This window comes from Leptidea sinapis, chromosome 19, assembly GCF_905404315.1.
Source record: "Leptidea sinapis chromosome 19, ilLepSina1.1, whole genome shotgun sequence".
Lineage (NCBI taxonomy): Eukaryota > Metazoa > Arthropoda > Insecta > Lepidoptera > Pieridae > Leptidea > Leptidea sinapis.
In genome coordinates, this window is record NC_066283.1 from 8921504 (window position 1) to 8937549 (window position 16046).

Below are 16046 nucleotides of genomic sequence, written 5' to 3' on the forward strand. Positions count from 1 at the left end.
TTGACCAATGCTGGTTGGAGATGTGCCAGCTTCTCCATCATTGTGTTCAGTTCTTCACAGTACACGGCAGTAATGCTCACCCCTTTTGGTAACAAGCTATGAAGAATCACACGGGCGTTAGACCACCAAACAGTGACCATCACTTTTCTAGGGGAAAGTTTTCTTTTAGGGCATTGTTTAGGTGCTGAGCGAGGATCCGACCAACTTGCTGAGCGCTTGCGGTTATCAAACAGAATCCATTTTCATCGCAGGTAACAATGCGGTTCAAAATTCTTTCATTTGTGTCTCTGTTGAGCAGTGAAAGGCACGTCTCGAGGCGTACTTCGCGCTGGCGATCATTGAGTTCGTGGGGCACCCATTTGTCAAGCTTTTTCACCTTGCCAATTTGACGCAAATGGACCAATATTGTTTTGACGCTTACATCGAGCTGCTGCTAATTCAGCCGTAAATTGTGTATCATTCGCAATCAGCTTCCACAATCGCCTTTAATTCGTCATTGTTGACCAAAGTCTTCGGACGACCGCGAGAACAGAAGCGAGCAATAACAGGTGGTCCGTTGGTTTGTAGTGTTAGCTCCGTAAACGTCGTTGATGTTGCGTGCCGCTTGTGCCGCGTTGCTGCCACGACGGAACTCATATTCCATAATTACTCGAATTTTTAACGTATCCATGATGACGAAAAAGATTGAAATGCGATGAAAATGTAACACTAATCAATAAACAAGTGACTACTTTTGGAAAAAGAATTCCATGTTCTTAAAACAAAATTAATTTGCTAGGCCAGTACTGCAGAACGGCAATTTCATAGGTACCTATTAGTTACTTAGGAAATGTAAGTTCAAAATATTTTCGAACTTCTTGTTTCGACTGTAGCAAAATGACAGTAATGTAGGTCACCATTCAATTTTGTCGTTAGTACATTATAGTTTATGATCCGCTATGGTACGCAACCCTTCTTGAATCGACCAGTTATTTTATTAATAAATGAGAAGCATTGATATCGCAACAGGTAGAATCATTGACTCTCACCACGGAGCCCCCGGTTCGATTCACGCCCACCATGTACTAATTTGTTACGGTTTTCAAGTTCATATGGACGTTTATTTAACGATATATATTATATAAGGCAGGACCGTATGCCTCATACCCTGCCTCACCTCGCCTGTCAAACCTGGTCTCTTACAAAAAAGCAACTGGAGAGACTCAGAAGCTGTAAAAAATCCATGGAGAGAAGTTATATTGAATACACGTTGTGTTAGAACAGCTGATACTGGGACTGAAGTGGAGATAGACTGGCCACCTACAGAGATTTAAAACAAATCGGTGGTCTCAAGCAATTACTAATTGAGTTCCTCGAGATACAAAACGAAGGAAGAGACTCCCATTTAAGAGATGAGAAGACGACGTGGTAAACGTTGCGAGGATACATTGGCAGAGAGAAGCCAGGGATAGATACCAATGGAGAAACTTATTGGAGGCTTTTACCACCTTACGCGGTCCTTACACATAACTTTTTTATATTTTAATTAACTTCTATAACAATAAAACATTTGTTTTATCTAGTGTTTGAATGTAAATATGTGTATAGGAATAATAGAGCTCTTTTAATTTTATTTATTTAGGGTCGGCAACGCTCTTATTGGTTCCTCTGGTTTGTTTCAAGACGTATTAAGGGTCCGCGGTGATCACAAACCACAATGTGACAAGTATGTATGCTCGTTCTCCCTCCCCTTCCAAAAATAAGGGAAGAAAGAAGGTGGAACGCCCTGACCAAAACAATGCGATGTCAATAAGAATTACTAAGACTTAAATTTCACGACCTATATAACCTAATGGTGAGCGACTCTGCCTTCTGAGCTAGAGGTCCCAGGTTCGAATCCCGGTAGGTGCAAACATTTATATGATGAATATGGATGTTTATTTCCAAGTAATGATATTTATAGTATCTATGTATGTTTAAGTAAGTATATTGTATTAAATATATCGTTGTTCTGTACCTATAGTACAAGCTATGATAGTTTGGGGCAAGGTAATTTGTGTAAAAAGTGTGTCGATAATATATATTATAAATAGAGAACTATTTATAGCATGTTTATAATTTAAATTAATAGGTTCATCAAAATATACTGCTATATATGCCACGTTATGAGAGAAGATTGAATTTTTTCAGATTAAACAAAACATTGTTATGATCTCGCCACGCATTGCAACACCACAAAATTTTGCATTACTATATTCTAAGATTACTATTATTATTGTTAAGAAGTCAGTCATAAAATTGGAGTGGTACCTATTAAGGGAATGTCATAAAAAAGGCATATAAGGCATAAAAGGCATTTATTTTCTCAAAATTTATTCCTTTAGAATTCTTTTTGATGTCATTTCTTATACTACTAGATACTACTACCGCTTCGGAAACAAATGGCGCTCTGAGAGAGAAGAAGCAGCGCAAGAAACTCTCCCAGCATTCTTTATTATATATTATTGTACATGTCGACTTATGTCTTAGAGACTAAGGTCGATTATAGTTATATTATTGGTTTTCTAATCAACTAGCTGTTACTTAAACAACTTGTTTACATGTTTATAATTTCTTTATACTGATGTTTTGCGACCCCTTGTCCTGATACAACGTTATACATATAATAACCGTATTACTTACAAACAGAGAGACAGTCTTAAACTATCATCTATTTAGATTACTCTACATATTATATATAGCCATGAAAAAGCGCCAAGCAATAAAAGTCTAACGACTCATTTATGGTTTCACGATTTCATCCCACATTTTTGATTAAAATCTCATAAAACATCGTTATATCAGCAATTTCATACATTATATCCTCGGGTCGTACGCTAATGGATCCATATTATTAATGTTATATTTAAACAGTCAAAGACTCACTAAATTATTATGTCCGTTCGTCGTAGTAAAACATATAATAAAAACCAATATACTGAATTCCATAACACCTCCACACAAATTAAAAAAGTACGGGTTGCACTCCGGGAGTGTCGGCAGAAGTGAAAACTTGAACAATAACGTTGTGATTTTTGAATATTTTGAAATGGCTAGAGGAATAATTTCGCACGAATTGCGTTATTTATCAGTATAAAAGTACTAGCATTAATGTGCTTAAATAAATTATTCATTTTTGTACTATGGTATCCATAAATTACATTTTATATACATACATAAAAAATTTAACACTTCAGAAAATTTATTGAAGTAGGCGTTACTTTGCGGAAATCCATAATTATACAAATGATTTAAGTTTTCTTTAGTGTTAATTCCGCCAATATTTGTTTTTAAAACAATTCGACACGTGTTTCGCCTAAGAGCCGAGACTAATAGTCTCGTGCCAGATTTTGGCGAGACAACACGTCCTGAGGATGCCTCGTGTAGAGGCGAAACACGTGTCGAATTGTTTTTAAAACAAATATTGGCGGAATTAACACTAAAAAAAACTTAAATCATTTGTATTAACACTTCAGAACTATGTATTACAATTAATTTACTTCAAAATGTTTAGCTCTCAGAAAAATCAACTTTCATGCATAGTAAACTGTATAAATATTTCATGGCTGAGATTCGATCCCTCGTTTCGTGTTAAGGCTTAGCAATCACAATGATTCAACCACTGCTCCAATGACCACGTCTTGATCATTAAGTTGACATAGCCGAACTTTAGTTAGTTCGAAGCAGAAGAAGAATCCATAATTTCATCGACTGTCTTACGAATTTTTGATCAGGTCACGTGTCCTGACGCGAGTTTATTGTTGAATTTATATTAGTTTACGAAAAAAAACGTTTACCTTCGAACTAACACAAAGTCGAATGATTTTGTAATTTATAACTACCTAGTTTTTTTTTAGATGATGCAAAAGTTTTGAGGGAATTTAAGTAAATTAGTAAGCTAGCATCTACTTTAATTACTAAACTTCTACGGCCTTACTTAAAATAAACTATATATTATATACCGTATAAAATAAGCTTAAGTTATACCTGAGAATAAACCAAGAATATGCAAAATATTCACTATATCATTGACAACACTGCCAATACGATATTTCTGAAGTTTTCCAAATGTCAAGCAGTCTTGCAAATAAAAATAGCGGAAAAAGTTATACGTCGGAATAAACCAATCATAAGAAAAATATCTATTTATAAACATTTTTCATATTCTTGGTTTATTATAAGCCTTAATATATAATATAACTTTATGCCAAGTTTATTTGTAAGGCCGTAAGATTTAAGAGTATGTCTGTGATAAGAGTGAGCTAAATATTTATTAGACGAGCATAAACTAAAAAGTAAACATGAATGGCTGCCTTATTGGGGCTTGATTTAATACGGCCAATAAAACAGTAACTAACCTTATATAAATTACTGAACAAATAAATAACATCAGTGCTCATCAAGATTATCTTGGACAGGCTGTGGTGCATCAAATTGGTCACTGTTTGTACTAAGGGCAAGGTATTCAAGTTATTTTATTAGCTGGATCGCTAATGACGATATTTCCTTTAATCAGGTTATTTTGTGTTTTATTATGCACCTTTTTTATGCTGATGATTTTAGGCACGACCTAATAAAGATGTTCCTTTTAAATGTAAATTACAAAACAAGATATATAACTAAGGTTAAAGATTGGGCTCCGCTGCGTTCCAACTAGATAGCAGACATCGCGTAGTCGCAAAGTGCGGCAACTAATACTACGCCCAAGTGGGCGTACTCCAGCCAGTCGTGAACAATGTGTGACGTTGACGTGCCACATGTTCTGTTAAACTTTGCTAATAATTAAAACTAAAATGCCGGGTTGCGTAGTAAAACTTTGTAAAAATAATACTACAAGAAATAAGAAAGACACTGGGATCACACAACTTATTATTTTCAATGTAAAATAACACGAAGCGTGTATAAGATACAAAATTTAAAAGATGCCATTGTGTGTCAAGATGCCACGCACACAAGGATCTAATAGTTGCCGTAATAAAAAAGCTATTGTTCTTAGGTAGTGCGGTATCTAATTGGAGCGCAACGGAGACACTATTTACAAATTGGGGATATAAGTAACAAGAGCAAAACTATTTTAATATTGTACCAGGGGATCAAAGAATCAAAATGATAGGACAATAGATACAGAAACATGAAATTTGTTTAAATTTTTATGTTTTTCTTCAGGGTAGCTCATTGAGTGGTGCAGCAGTTAGCTGGATAAGGATAAAGAAACAATTCTATGGATAATTATGGCACATGAGTTGGTCCCCATACTGTCACAAATCTATACAGGAGTCAGACCGCAACGCACTTATACTTTTATAACGACATTCAATGGAATCAGTTTGAGCAGGTTCTAAGAAATGCAGAAAATGACGAAGGTAGCAGTAGGTCTTTAAATTGAAACCATAGATTATATACTGAACCGTCATCTTAAAAAAATCAAAATAACAAAAAAGCAGTTCTGCCGTTGAAATAACAATGCCTAATATAATTCGATAATTGTTACATCTTAGTTTTAAATTTAATTTTATGGTGCCATCGCCACGGTTAACAACATGATACCTGAACTTAAAATCATTAAACATACATTTTCAGACATAAATTTGATATTTACATAGTTATTGCGTACTTACGGAGAGATTTATGTAATAAAGTCATGAAAAGTTAATGTCTAATCACGTTGAGCCATTAAATTGAAGTTATAATTTCTCTACATAGTATCGAGTAGCGACCATTCGTAGAGATATATCTCTTTGTTGTTGGCCACAGAGATTGATGAACGTTCTCCTTAGGTGGCCCATGTTAATCAGATTTTCTTTTTAAGGCTCTGAACCTGTAAATGAAACAAGCCGTTCAAAGCGTGTGAGTTTTTGGATCAATCAGACGGGTTGTGTTTTGTATAATATGTATGTAATATACACATTCCTTTGGCAGGCTTCGTCGTGTTTCACTTAAATATCATTTCTTATGGCGGCGTCGTGGGGCGGGTCGTTCCTTTCCCTAAAATATCGTCGAGGGCTGTATCGATGGTTCATGCGTCATGCTCGTGAACGAGCGCTACTTGTCGTAGCGGGATGATCCTGCCGTCAAAACCTTTACTCCATGTTATTAAAATTAAAATTATATTCGTATTATAATCGTTGAGGTTTACTAGGCGATTGTTCCATAATTATTTTAGATATCAAAACTTTGAACTTATATTGAAAGTACATTACCTGGCCACTGAAATGACATAAATAAATTTAAATTATCAAAGGAAAACTATGCAATATTTTCATATCAAGCACTCCCATACAATTAGTATTTAATGATTTAAAAGATTTTATTAGTTGAAATTATATTATAGTTTTTGATGTCATTTTATTGATTAGGTAATGTCCTTGAGTTTTTTGATATCTGTAATAGTTACGGAATAATTGCCTGGTCACACTTAACAATCACACCCTGTATATCTTTTTAATCGTTAGATAATAACTTATTTATTTACAGTGTGTGTAATTGATGTATCTACGTATTGAATAACTCTTGTGTTTTTATATAAGATACAGAAAAACTGAAGATCATACAGACGATGCTATACCTGAAAGTTGCTTAAAAGCGATACAATGATATAATCCGCGGTGGGGTTAGATTTTGGTATTATTATGTGAAAAACAACAATAAAAGGTTTCATCAATTTCATTAAATCAATTTACCAGGCTCCTTTGCACATAATGCCGTGAAGCAGTAATGTATATTATGTAGCATTACTTTGTTTCGGTCTGAAGGGCACCGTAGCTAGTGAAATTACTGGGAAAATGAGACTTAGCATCTTATGTCTCAAGGTGACGAGCGCAGTAATTGTAGTGTCGCTAAGTTTTGGGGTTTTTCAAGAATCCTGAGCGGCACTGCATTGTAATGGGCAGGGCGTATCAATTACCATCAGCTGAATGTCCTGCTCGTCTCATCCCTTATTTTCATAAAAAAAACTTAAGATCTTATGTCTCAAGGTGACGAGCGCAGTTATAATGCCGCTCAGAATATTTGGGTCTTGCAAGAATCCTGATCGGTTCTGCATTGTAATGGGCAGGGCGTATCATCCGCTGAACGTCCTGCTCGTTTCGTCCCTTATTTTCATAAAAAAGTCAAGGAAATATAATCAGACATATTTAAAGAACTCAATTACAGCGGAATCCATACTCTACAGGGATCCAAACACACACAATTAAAAATTCAACAAAATCGATCCAGCTGCCTGCGAGGTTCACGTGTAGGTGTACGTGTATCTACACATGTAGAGAAGAAGTACATATATAAAACTTATGTAAATGAATTATGCGTTTAAATTCAAATTCAAATTCAAAAACACTTTATTCATGTAGGTCACAGAAATGACACTTATGAATGTCAAAAAAAAATAAAAATATTGTTTCTTATTGAATTTACCGCCACTTTGTAAAGGGTTGAGCTAATGCGAAGAAGTAGCAAGAACCTCACGGCCACTCTTTTAAGTCAAGATTTACATTTTAATTGTTTTACAAATCATTTCAATTACAATATGTGCAAAATGACGCAACAAAAATACTCAAATGTCAAAAACTGAAAGTCTTACACGAGTATGTCAAAAAAAGAAAATTAATACTTATAAACACAAGAGTTATTGAGTATAGTAGATGCATCAATCCACACATACCGTAAATAAATAGAGGCATTATGTGAGCATTTCACAATTTTAAGTTTACTAACAAATATTTTCCTCTTGTTAAATAGATTTACTGAATTGTTTCTTTGTCATTATACGAATGTAGATTCATTACTTGGGTATTGAAATCAAGAAATGAATTAATATCAATAATACAGTCTACGTAACAATATATAATTCCCTTTCATCTCTAATACGTGGGATAAAAGGTATCGGATCTTTAATTAAGGACGGTAATTTGATGGACACTGACAGCTAATATTGTGTTGAAATTGATTTGTGTTCAATTTTGAATTCATTTTGACAGAATCAATAAGCCACCGCTTTCTCGTTGTAGATGGTGAGTAATTTGTATATAATTAAGCCAGAAATTGTGAATCGTATTATATGGGCTTTGTGAATGGAATATTTATATACCGTAAGGAGTGACAGTAAGATAGCATATTGCAAAAGCTACATCAGTTCGTAAATTGGCTATGACAAGAGGGAAGAACTTTTTAAGTATAGAATAACCATCCTCGTCGTCCATCGTCCTATGTTGAAGTTACAGTCCCTTAGTGAAAATTTTGAAAAAATAATTTAAAGCCAAATACTTGCTTAAAACTCTAATAAGTTACTTCATATGAAACAGTTTGCCTTTACTAGGGAACGTTCAAATACGGGTGCAGGTGTTGAGCTTATCAACAATATTTTTGATGTGTTGGAGGAATCACAGAATGCACTTGCACGTAACTTCTATGATTTATCTAAGGCTTTTGATTGTTTTAAATTTTCAAAGCTGGTCACGAAGCTATGTCACTATGTCATAAAATAAACTGCACGCGATCTTCTGATTTCATATTTAAACAATAGAATTAACGTCGATGTGAATGACAGGAGATTTCCTAGGACTCCCCTGACTATGGGAGCTAGCTGGGGCATACCACAAGGGTCTATTCTTGGACCGTTCTCTTATCTACGTAAACGTTACGGATGACACTTCACTCATATTATACGTGAAAAGAAACCAAGTTATGTATGACGAAGTAAGCGATGCACATACACACATAGCAATATACATATGTGCCTATATTTGCAATATACATATCGCTATGTGGTAATTCAGCTGATATTCATACCATCTTTGTGCTGTAGAAGAGGCCGAGGTCTTAATGAACTATGAGCAAAATTTAAGGAAAAAACATGTTTACTGTTGCTTCTCAATATATTATTGATAATTTCATGTAGGCACATTAGGTTATAGGAACACAAGCAATTTTCTAGAAACTGTGATAATCATAATGTTAACACCAGGAACAAACATAAACTTGTTATGCCTACTACTCGGCTAATTCGAGTTAGTATGTCGAGATATAATGTAAGTGATCCTAATTGTTAATTTTTGGGGAAATAACAAAATAACGAAAATGCTTCGTTTATTTCATTTGTGTATCGTAATTTTACACGTACAATAGTATGTGTTTACTTTTATATTACACAATTGAATACGTGATTTCCTCACGTAAAACTAATACTTTACAAACATAATAGCTATTTTCGGAAAATATTTAAATCTTTTTTAGCATCGGAAACTTTTCGATTTTATAATATACTAGCTGACCCGACAGACATGGTCTGTTCAAAAAACGGGTTACACTCCGGGAGCGCCGGCAGAAGTAAAATACTTGAACATTAACGTTGTGCATTTTATAATATTTTGGAATGGTTAGTGAATAATTTCGCACGAATTGCTTTATATATCAGTATAAAAGTACTAGCATTTATGTGTTTAAATACACATATATCGTACCTATCGTACATAAAAATGTCAATTTATATTACATAAAAATTCAACACTTCAGAACTATTACAATTATTTACATTAAAAACTTTATATCTCAGAAAAAATAACTTTTATCTATATTTCAACGACTGTCTTATAAATTTTCGATCAGGATCATTTTCGAACGCGTGTTTAACATTTTATACCCATCTCAAGAAAAGTGATCAAAGTGCTCAAATTCTTGTGGGTGGAAATTCGATAAATCTGTTCTAGAGCAGTAAATTTACGAGTAAAAAACAGGAATATTCCTAGTCTCTAAGCCTACGGTTCTAAAGCTGATGTCGTGATGAGTCAATACATTGGTGGAAATCTCTGATCATAACATACAGAAATCATTCAAATTCAAATTCAAATATTTTTCGCTATCACTTATTGAACGTCAAAAACTACCACCCATTCAAAAGAGACTGCCTCAGACCACAGATTTTTTTTAATATAAAATATGGATTACAATGTGATATCGTAGAATAAACATTTATAGTTAAAGAGCCTGAGGGTATTCGCTTCATTTCCAGTCCGTGGTGTCATTAAGAAAATCGTTTATGCTATAGAAACCTTTCCCACACAAAACTTTTTTAACAATTATTTTAAATTTCGTAACACATTTGTTTTGAACATTTTCTGGGATCATATTGTAGAAGCATATACATCGCCCAACAAAAGACTTACTAACTCGACCCAACCGAGTAGTAGGCATAACAAGTTTATGTTTGTTCCTCGTGTTAACATTATGAATGTCACAGTTTATAGAAAATTCCTCAATGTGCTTATGAACATACAGAACCTTATTAAAAATATATTTAGAAGCAAAAGAAATAAAACTTCATAATTACATTTCAGACTTATATTAGAGACAATCTTAACAAAACTTTTGGTTGTCTCTAATGAAGTAAGATATGAATTCAACAATATATATACTCGTATATAATGTGTGTGTGTGTTGCAGAGTAAAACAAAAATTATAAGCAACAACATCGCAATATCAAATATATTATGACACTTATACAATTAAAAACTAATGTCTTTTATAAAATGTTTCAATTAAAAGTAATGATCGCTTACACCCATTGTTTGTTCAACTGAAGAGTAACTCCGCAACACTCAAGAGTAGTACGTACCTTAGCACAAAACGCCCATCAGTTAATAGACACCGACAAAACGATCTCAGAGTAATTATAAAGAGAATGGAAATGCAAAGATCGGACATGACATGTAAGTTACCGACTGACAACAGCGTGAAGATAACAAGACAGGAACCTGTTTAAAATTCCTCAAATCGAATATAGCCTTTATGGTTGTCTTTAACACGATTATTATATTTTAAGAGGTGTTCTGTGACTTGCACTTATACTAGAAGCGGGTGTCGATCCGTCGAATAAATAGCCTTGCGTCGAAGTGATTGATTAATGACAGGCTCGGCGAAAACAGAGCAGCTACTTAATTAAACACTCCGCATCTCGGTAATACTTAGTAACTTCAGAATAAAATGATTGCAGTCGTAATTAATTATCGTTTTGAGGCGTGAAGAAAAAATTGTTAAGTATTAGTTGAATTTGGTCTCATGAAGCATATATTTTGCTCTTTCGAAGCGCGCACAACGCGTTACCCGTAGAAAGACTAGATATATATTGGAACGAAGTTCCTTATGGGTCGATGCACAACGAGAAATTTTCTGACGTTTGCGACATTAATGATTTTTTTTGGTTTCTTCGTCCATTATTAGAACAGGTAAAGGGTTCAAGCCAATACAGCCGTATTCGTTAATATTCAATAATTTATTTCACGATTTTTACAATTTGTTTTATTACGCGAAAGAATAACTTCTTGCGTGCTTTTTTTTATTTTAGACAGTGGAATTCAGTGGAAACTGCCCATGTTTTTTAGTAAATAAGTAAAGTTAATATTTTTATAATAAGGAACTTTTATACTTTAACTTTTTTCCAAATCAAATGGTTCATATTACATATACAACTATATTATATATACAACTGCTGAAAAATGTACTAGTTGACTAGATTTTACGTACTTATTGAACCGGGCAAACTATGGATACCTGTAGGTATAGTATAAATTATTTTATTTCATTACAGTTACTAATCCAATCTTTTTAGTAACTAAAAACAACTTTCAATAGCATAACAAAATGATGCGTGATATGAAGAAAAAGATAATTGACATAGCTGGCTATGCATGTCGGAGATCTTAGCTGACAAATTGCCTACTACTCGGCTAAGTCGAGTTAGTAAGTATTTTGTGGGGCAATGTATACGCTTTTACATCAAGATCGACCACCCTCAGGCTATGAAATAATAAGTTTTATTGTACGATATTACATTGTAAGTATATTTTTTATGAAAAAAAGCCCACTGAGTTTCTTGCGCCCGTTCTTCACAGGTCTGAGGTAAACTTTTTTCGTCTTTTTTTCCTTTTATGATAAAAACCTAAGTTTTATCATTTTAATTACAATGTAGCCTTAGGCTGATGAGCAACTTAATTTACTAAGTAGAGTAAAACTAAGAAAGTGTCCATCAGCACTATTCTTATTGTGTCTATTAAGGGGAAGATAATATGTTCTTGTACTTACTAAATGTACACTTTTACTACTTTACACTTAGTACATGCTAGATTCATTATTGACTGCACTATTCAAAGTTTTTTTGAGACTTCTTACTAGGTTCGTGTTGTCGAGGAGCTCAATGGCCTCGGCATTCACTTGGTGGTGCAGTCTTAGCTTTGCTGTTGCATATTTTTGAATATTTTTTATGACTGAATCCACCTTAAGGTCACGGTGAAGGTCGTCGAATTCACAATACCCCGAAGCACCTTATTCTGAAAGCGTTGCATAATTTTTATATTAATATTTGTCAATATAGAACTATACTATTTCTCTAGTATGGTGCAACTAAGTATTAGTACTATTGGCAAGTGATCTGAGCTCACGTCGTTTTTCTTATAAGTTCGAAAAACTAGTAAATAAACTTTTATAGATGAAAATATCGATGAGGTCCGGAATTTTTTGTGGTTTAGTAGGCCAATATTTGGGTTTTCTGTGGATATAACCTTACATTTGACATCTCTTACTGCCTTAAGTAGTTCTTTTCTTTTCGTGGTGGTTAATATAGAACCCAAGTAGGTGTTTTCGGTATTAAAACCACCCCCTAGTATACACCGATTACCAAAACATGTTAAGAACCTTTTATATTATTCTCTTTTATATACTCTTTTAATTTATGTATTGGTAGGCAATATAATGCCGATATACTACAGGATATCCTTTGGTCTATACACAAACAGCAAGTGCTTGTGATTCCTGTTTTTCGCGCTTGTAAATTTCATGGTGTTGAATATTTTCTTTGATTATAACTGTACTCCCTCTTCGGGCTGTATACTTGGGGTGTAATGAATTGTAGGGTTTGTAATCCTAGATTATAGTAATATAGGATTCTCGTGAATATTGATATTCGTGATATTCTAGTGAAATGTGGCTCAGAAATCAGATACACGTCAATATAATATATACTACTGCCGTTTGCATTCCATGCCATGATTTTTAGCGAATTCATGATTGACGCTGTTTTTATGTAGCTGTCTTATTGCTATTTTCTAGTTTTTTCAACCTTTCATCAAAGGAGGATTGAATGTCCAATATTTTATTGTTTTCTTTTTCATCAATATTAGAGGTCATCTGCTTAGGTTTAGGCTTCTCAGCATGCTTATAGCTTCTTCTTTTAAATTTTGTATTAGTTTTCTTATTTATATTAGTACAAATAGGAGATTTCTTGTTATTTTTATGTTTTATCTTTCGTATCTCTTTGACTACTATACAAACTCTGTAACACAGTAGAAATATCTATAATTACCGCAGTAGATAAATTTTGGTTTTTGCCAAAAACACCAACCAAAAGTGCAAAATACATTTTTTTTTTATTAAATTTAAGAATTTCTAGATAGAAGGTATTTTCTTAATTTCTAATCATAGACAATATTTATTCTGAAAAGTTCATTATTCATTCACATTTATAAAACAATTTAAACGGTTACAATATACAGTAATGTTTACACCTGGTAGTAAGTATCTCAGTCTTTTGCAATATACAAGGAATTACAAGAGCGTTGCTGGCCTTTCAGGTGTACGTGCTTCTTTTGAAGGTACAGTATATTCCAAAGTTTGTATTGAATCAATGAAAATACTTTATTGCACTAAAAATACATAAAGTTACAATTTGTATATAATAATTATGAAAGCACAATTTGGCGATCTAATTGCTATCCAGCGATAACTTCCAGGTAACTACAGGTGTAGGAGATTTTAAATTTACACATAACTTGACATAAGGCAATAAATTAACATTATATAGGATATATATACACACATACATTAACTTCATAATGTAGAAGACATTCCATTAAAACTAATCGTTGAAAAATTATATTATTTTCAATAATATTATAAAAATAATTAAGATAAATCTTTAATTTGTGTTTTTACAATACGTATACCAACTTTACTTGACAGCTGAAACTGTGATTGCAAATTCACATTGATTACTGGCTGTCAACAAATACATAGATAAGATTGATGACGAGTTAGAACTGCCAATAAAATTATGAAAATTGCGAGTCTCCATTTGTTAACAATGTCTTATTTTGTGTGACAAGTTTATTTTAGTTCTCTATAATAATAGTAATAATGGTATACTTTTACACCTCAAGTAATGTAAAAATGTTGAGAAACATGATAACGGATTATGCAACAGCAACTGAAGTATCTCCTTATGAATATATAAAGATATACATTGAAAAATGTCCGGAGGGAACAGAAGACACAAAGTTGTCCTGGATAGCTGAATCGTTTCTAGGTATTCAAAAACACAATAAATATCTCAAAGAGATCAGCTCTTACATGTCGAATGAGCTTTCAGGTGACGATCAGGATTTTTTTCTGATTATTTTTCATGCCATCACGTTTCAAATATCTCCTACGGATATGAAATATTTGTATAAATGTTTGTACAATTTAAGCAAGCCCCTATTAAATACTTTTACTATTTTTTTGAGCAATAATGAAGCTTTAACTTATGTATCACAAGTGGCACAAAGTTATTATGATGCAACTTTTATTACTGAGAAAATTATTGGACCCTTATTTAACTGGCAACCTTATATAAGTGAAATGGCACATACTTATGCTGAATATATAAAAAAAATAGAACGACTAAAAATGAAACCATTGACTGTACCAATAAAACCAAATGTATTAAATAGAAAAAGTCATCATGATAGTCGTGATGTCGCTAGTACAGCCCCTATTGATAATCCTCCTACTTCAATAAAAAATAAAGGTACTAAAATGCTTACCAAGAGCGCAATTGATAAAAAACTAAACATAGTATATAAAAAAAATAAACAGAGAGCCAATGAACTTTTAACGAAAGTCAAAAGAGATAACAATCACTATGCCAAAGGAAAATCAGAAAACTTTTATAAGAAAGTTTCAGGTATTCAGAATGAGACAGAAAACGAATACAAAGGACCAAATTTTGTGTCCAAAAAGGCCCCTGCCTCTACTAATGTGCCAACTGTTAAGGAAAATACAGCAACTGTTAAGCGATTAAATAAAAGAATACAACAGTTTCAAAAAGAAGAGGTCCAATGGTTAGAAGATTTAGTTACAAACTATAGAAATATGCAAAAAATAGAAGAAATGCAGGAGTACGATCGTCAGGAAACAGAAAGACAACGATTACTAGACATAGAAAAAAAACATTTAATGGGTCTTCTAAGTTATGAAGAGGCACTCATAGCAAGAAAAAAGTTAAAAGAGGAAAATAAAAAGAAATATGAAGATTTCATTAAAGAAAAGGTAAAATGGGAAGAAGAAATAGAAAAATGGCAAAGAGAGGAATTGGAAAGGAATCGAAAACAGGTTGAAAAGCTTTCATTACTTGAATTAAATTTACTTGAAGCTCGAAATAACGCAACTTTGAAGAAGAAAGAGATAGTGGAAAATGTCAAAAAAAATAACAAGGAGTTATTATCAAAAGCTATGAAAGAAAAGGAAGAAGAATTAGAGAGGAAAATAAACATGATCAAGGAGTTAAAAATTTTATCGATAATTGCTAAAAAGATAAAGGTTCCGAAAATTGTTGATTTGACAGAATCTTCTGGTATTGGTTTGCTTTGTGAAATGTCAATTGCAGAGTTGCAAGAGAGGCTTAATGCTACAAAAATGTGTTTAAAAGAAGAGCTGGAAAATAAAAGAAAATCTATTAAAGAAGAAAAAGAACTCGAGAAGAATAAATTAGAAGAAACAAAATCAATGATTCAAGACTATATTAAAGAACGTGAAAGTTTAAAAAAGGATAAAAAACGAATTCAATACCGTACCCAAGCAACATCTAAAGAAATTGACGACTTAAAAAAAATGTTGGAAGAAAAACGAAAAATTCGCCAGTTAATAACATAATTTATATTTGGTGTTAATTTTATTCATATTTTTTTAGTTGTGAATATAAATAATAAAGCGTATTTTTTTCATTT

The 16046-nt window shown here is 33.0% G+C and overlaps 1 protein-coding gene across 1 annotated transcript; it reads left to right on the forward strand.

Annotated features, from left to right (window-relative positions):
- The first annotated feature begins 14148 nt into the window (after positions 1-14148).
- Positions 14149-16046, forward strand: LOC126969767 (cilia- and flagella-associated protein 99-like). Its single transcript, XM_050815326.1, has one exon. It carries the CDS (start codon positions 14197-14199, stop codon positions 15970-15972), a length of 1776 nt encoding a protein of 591 aa, XP_050671283.1. The 5' UTR covers positions 14149-14196; the 3' UTR covers positions 15973-16046.

Excerpts from the sequence above, each read along its gene's own strand:
- LOC126969767 (XM_050815326.1), top strand. The coding sequence starts at position 14,197 with ATGGTATACTTTTACACCTCAAGTAATGTAAAAATGTTGAGAAACATG.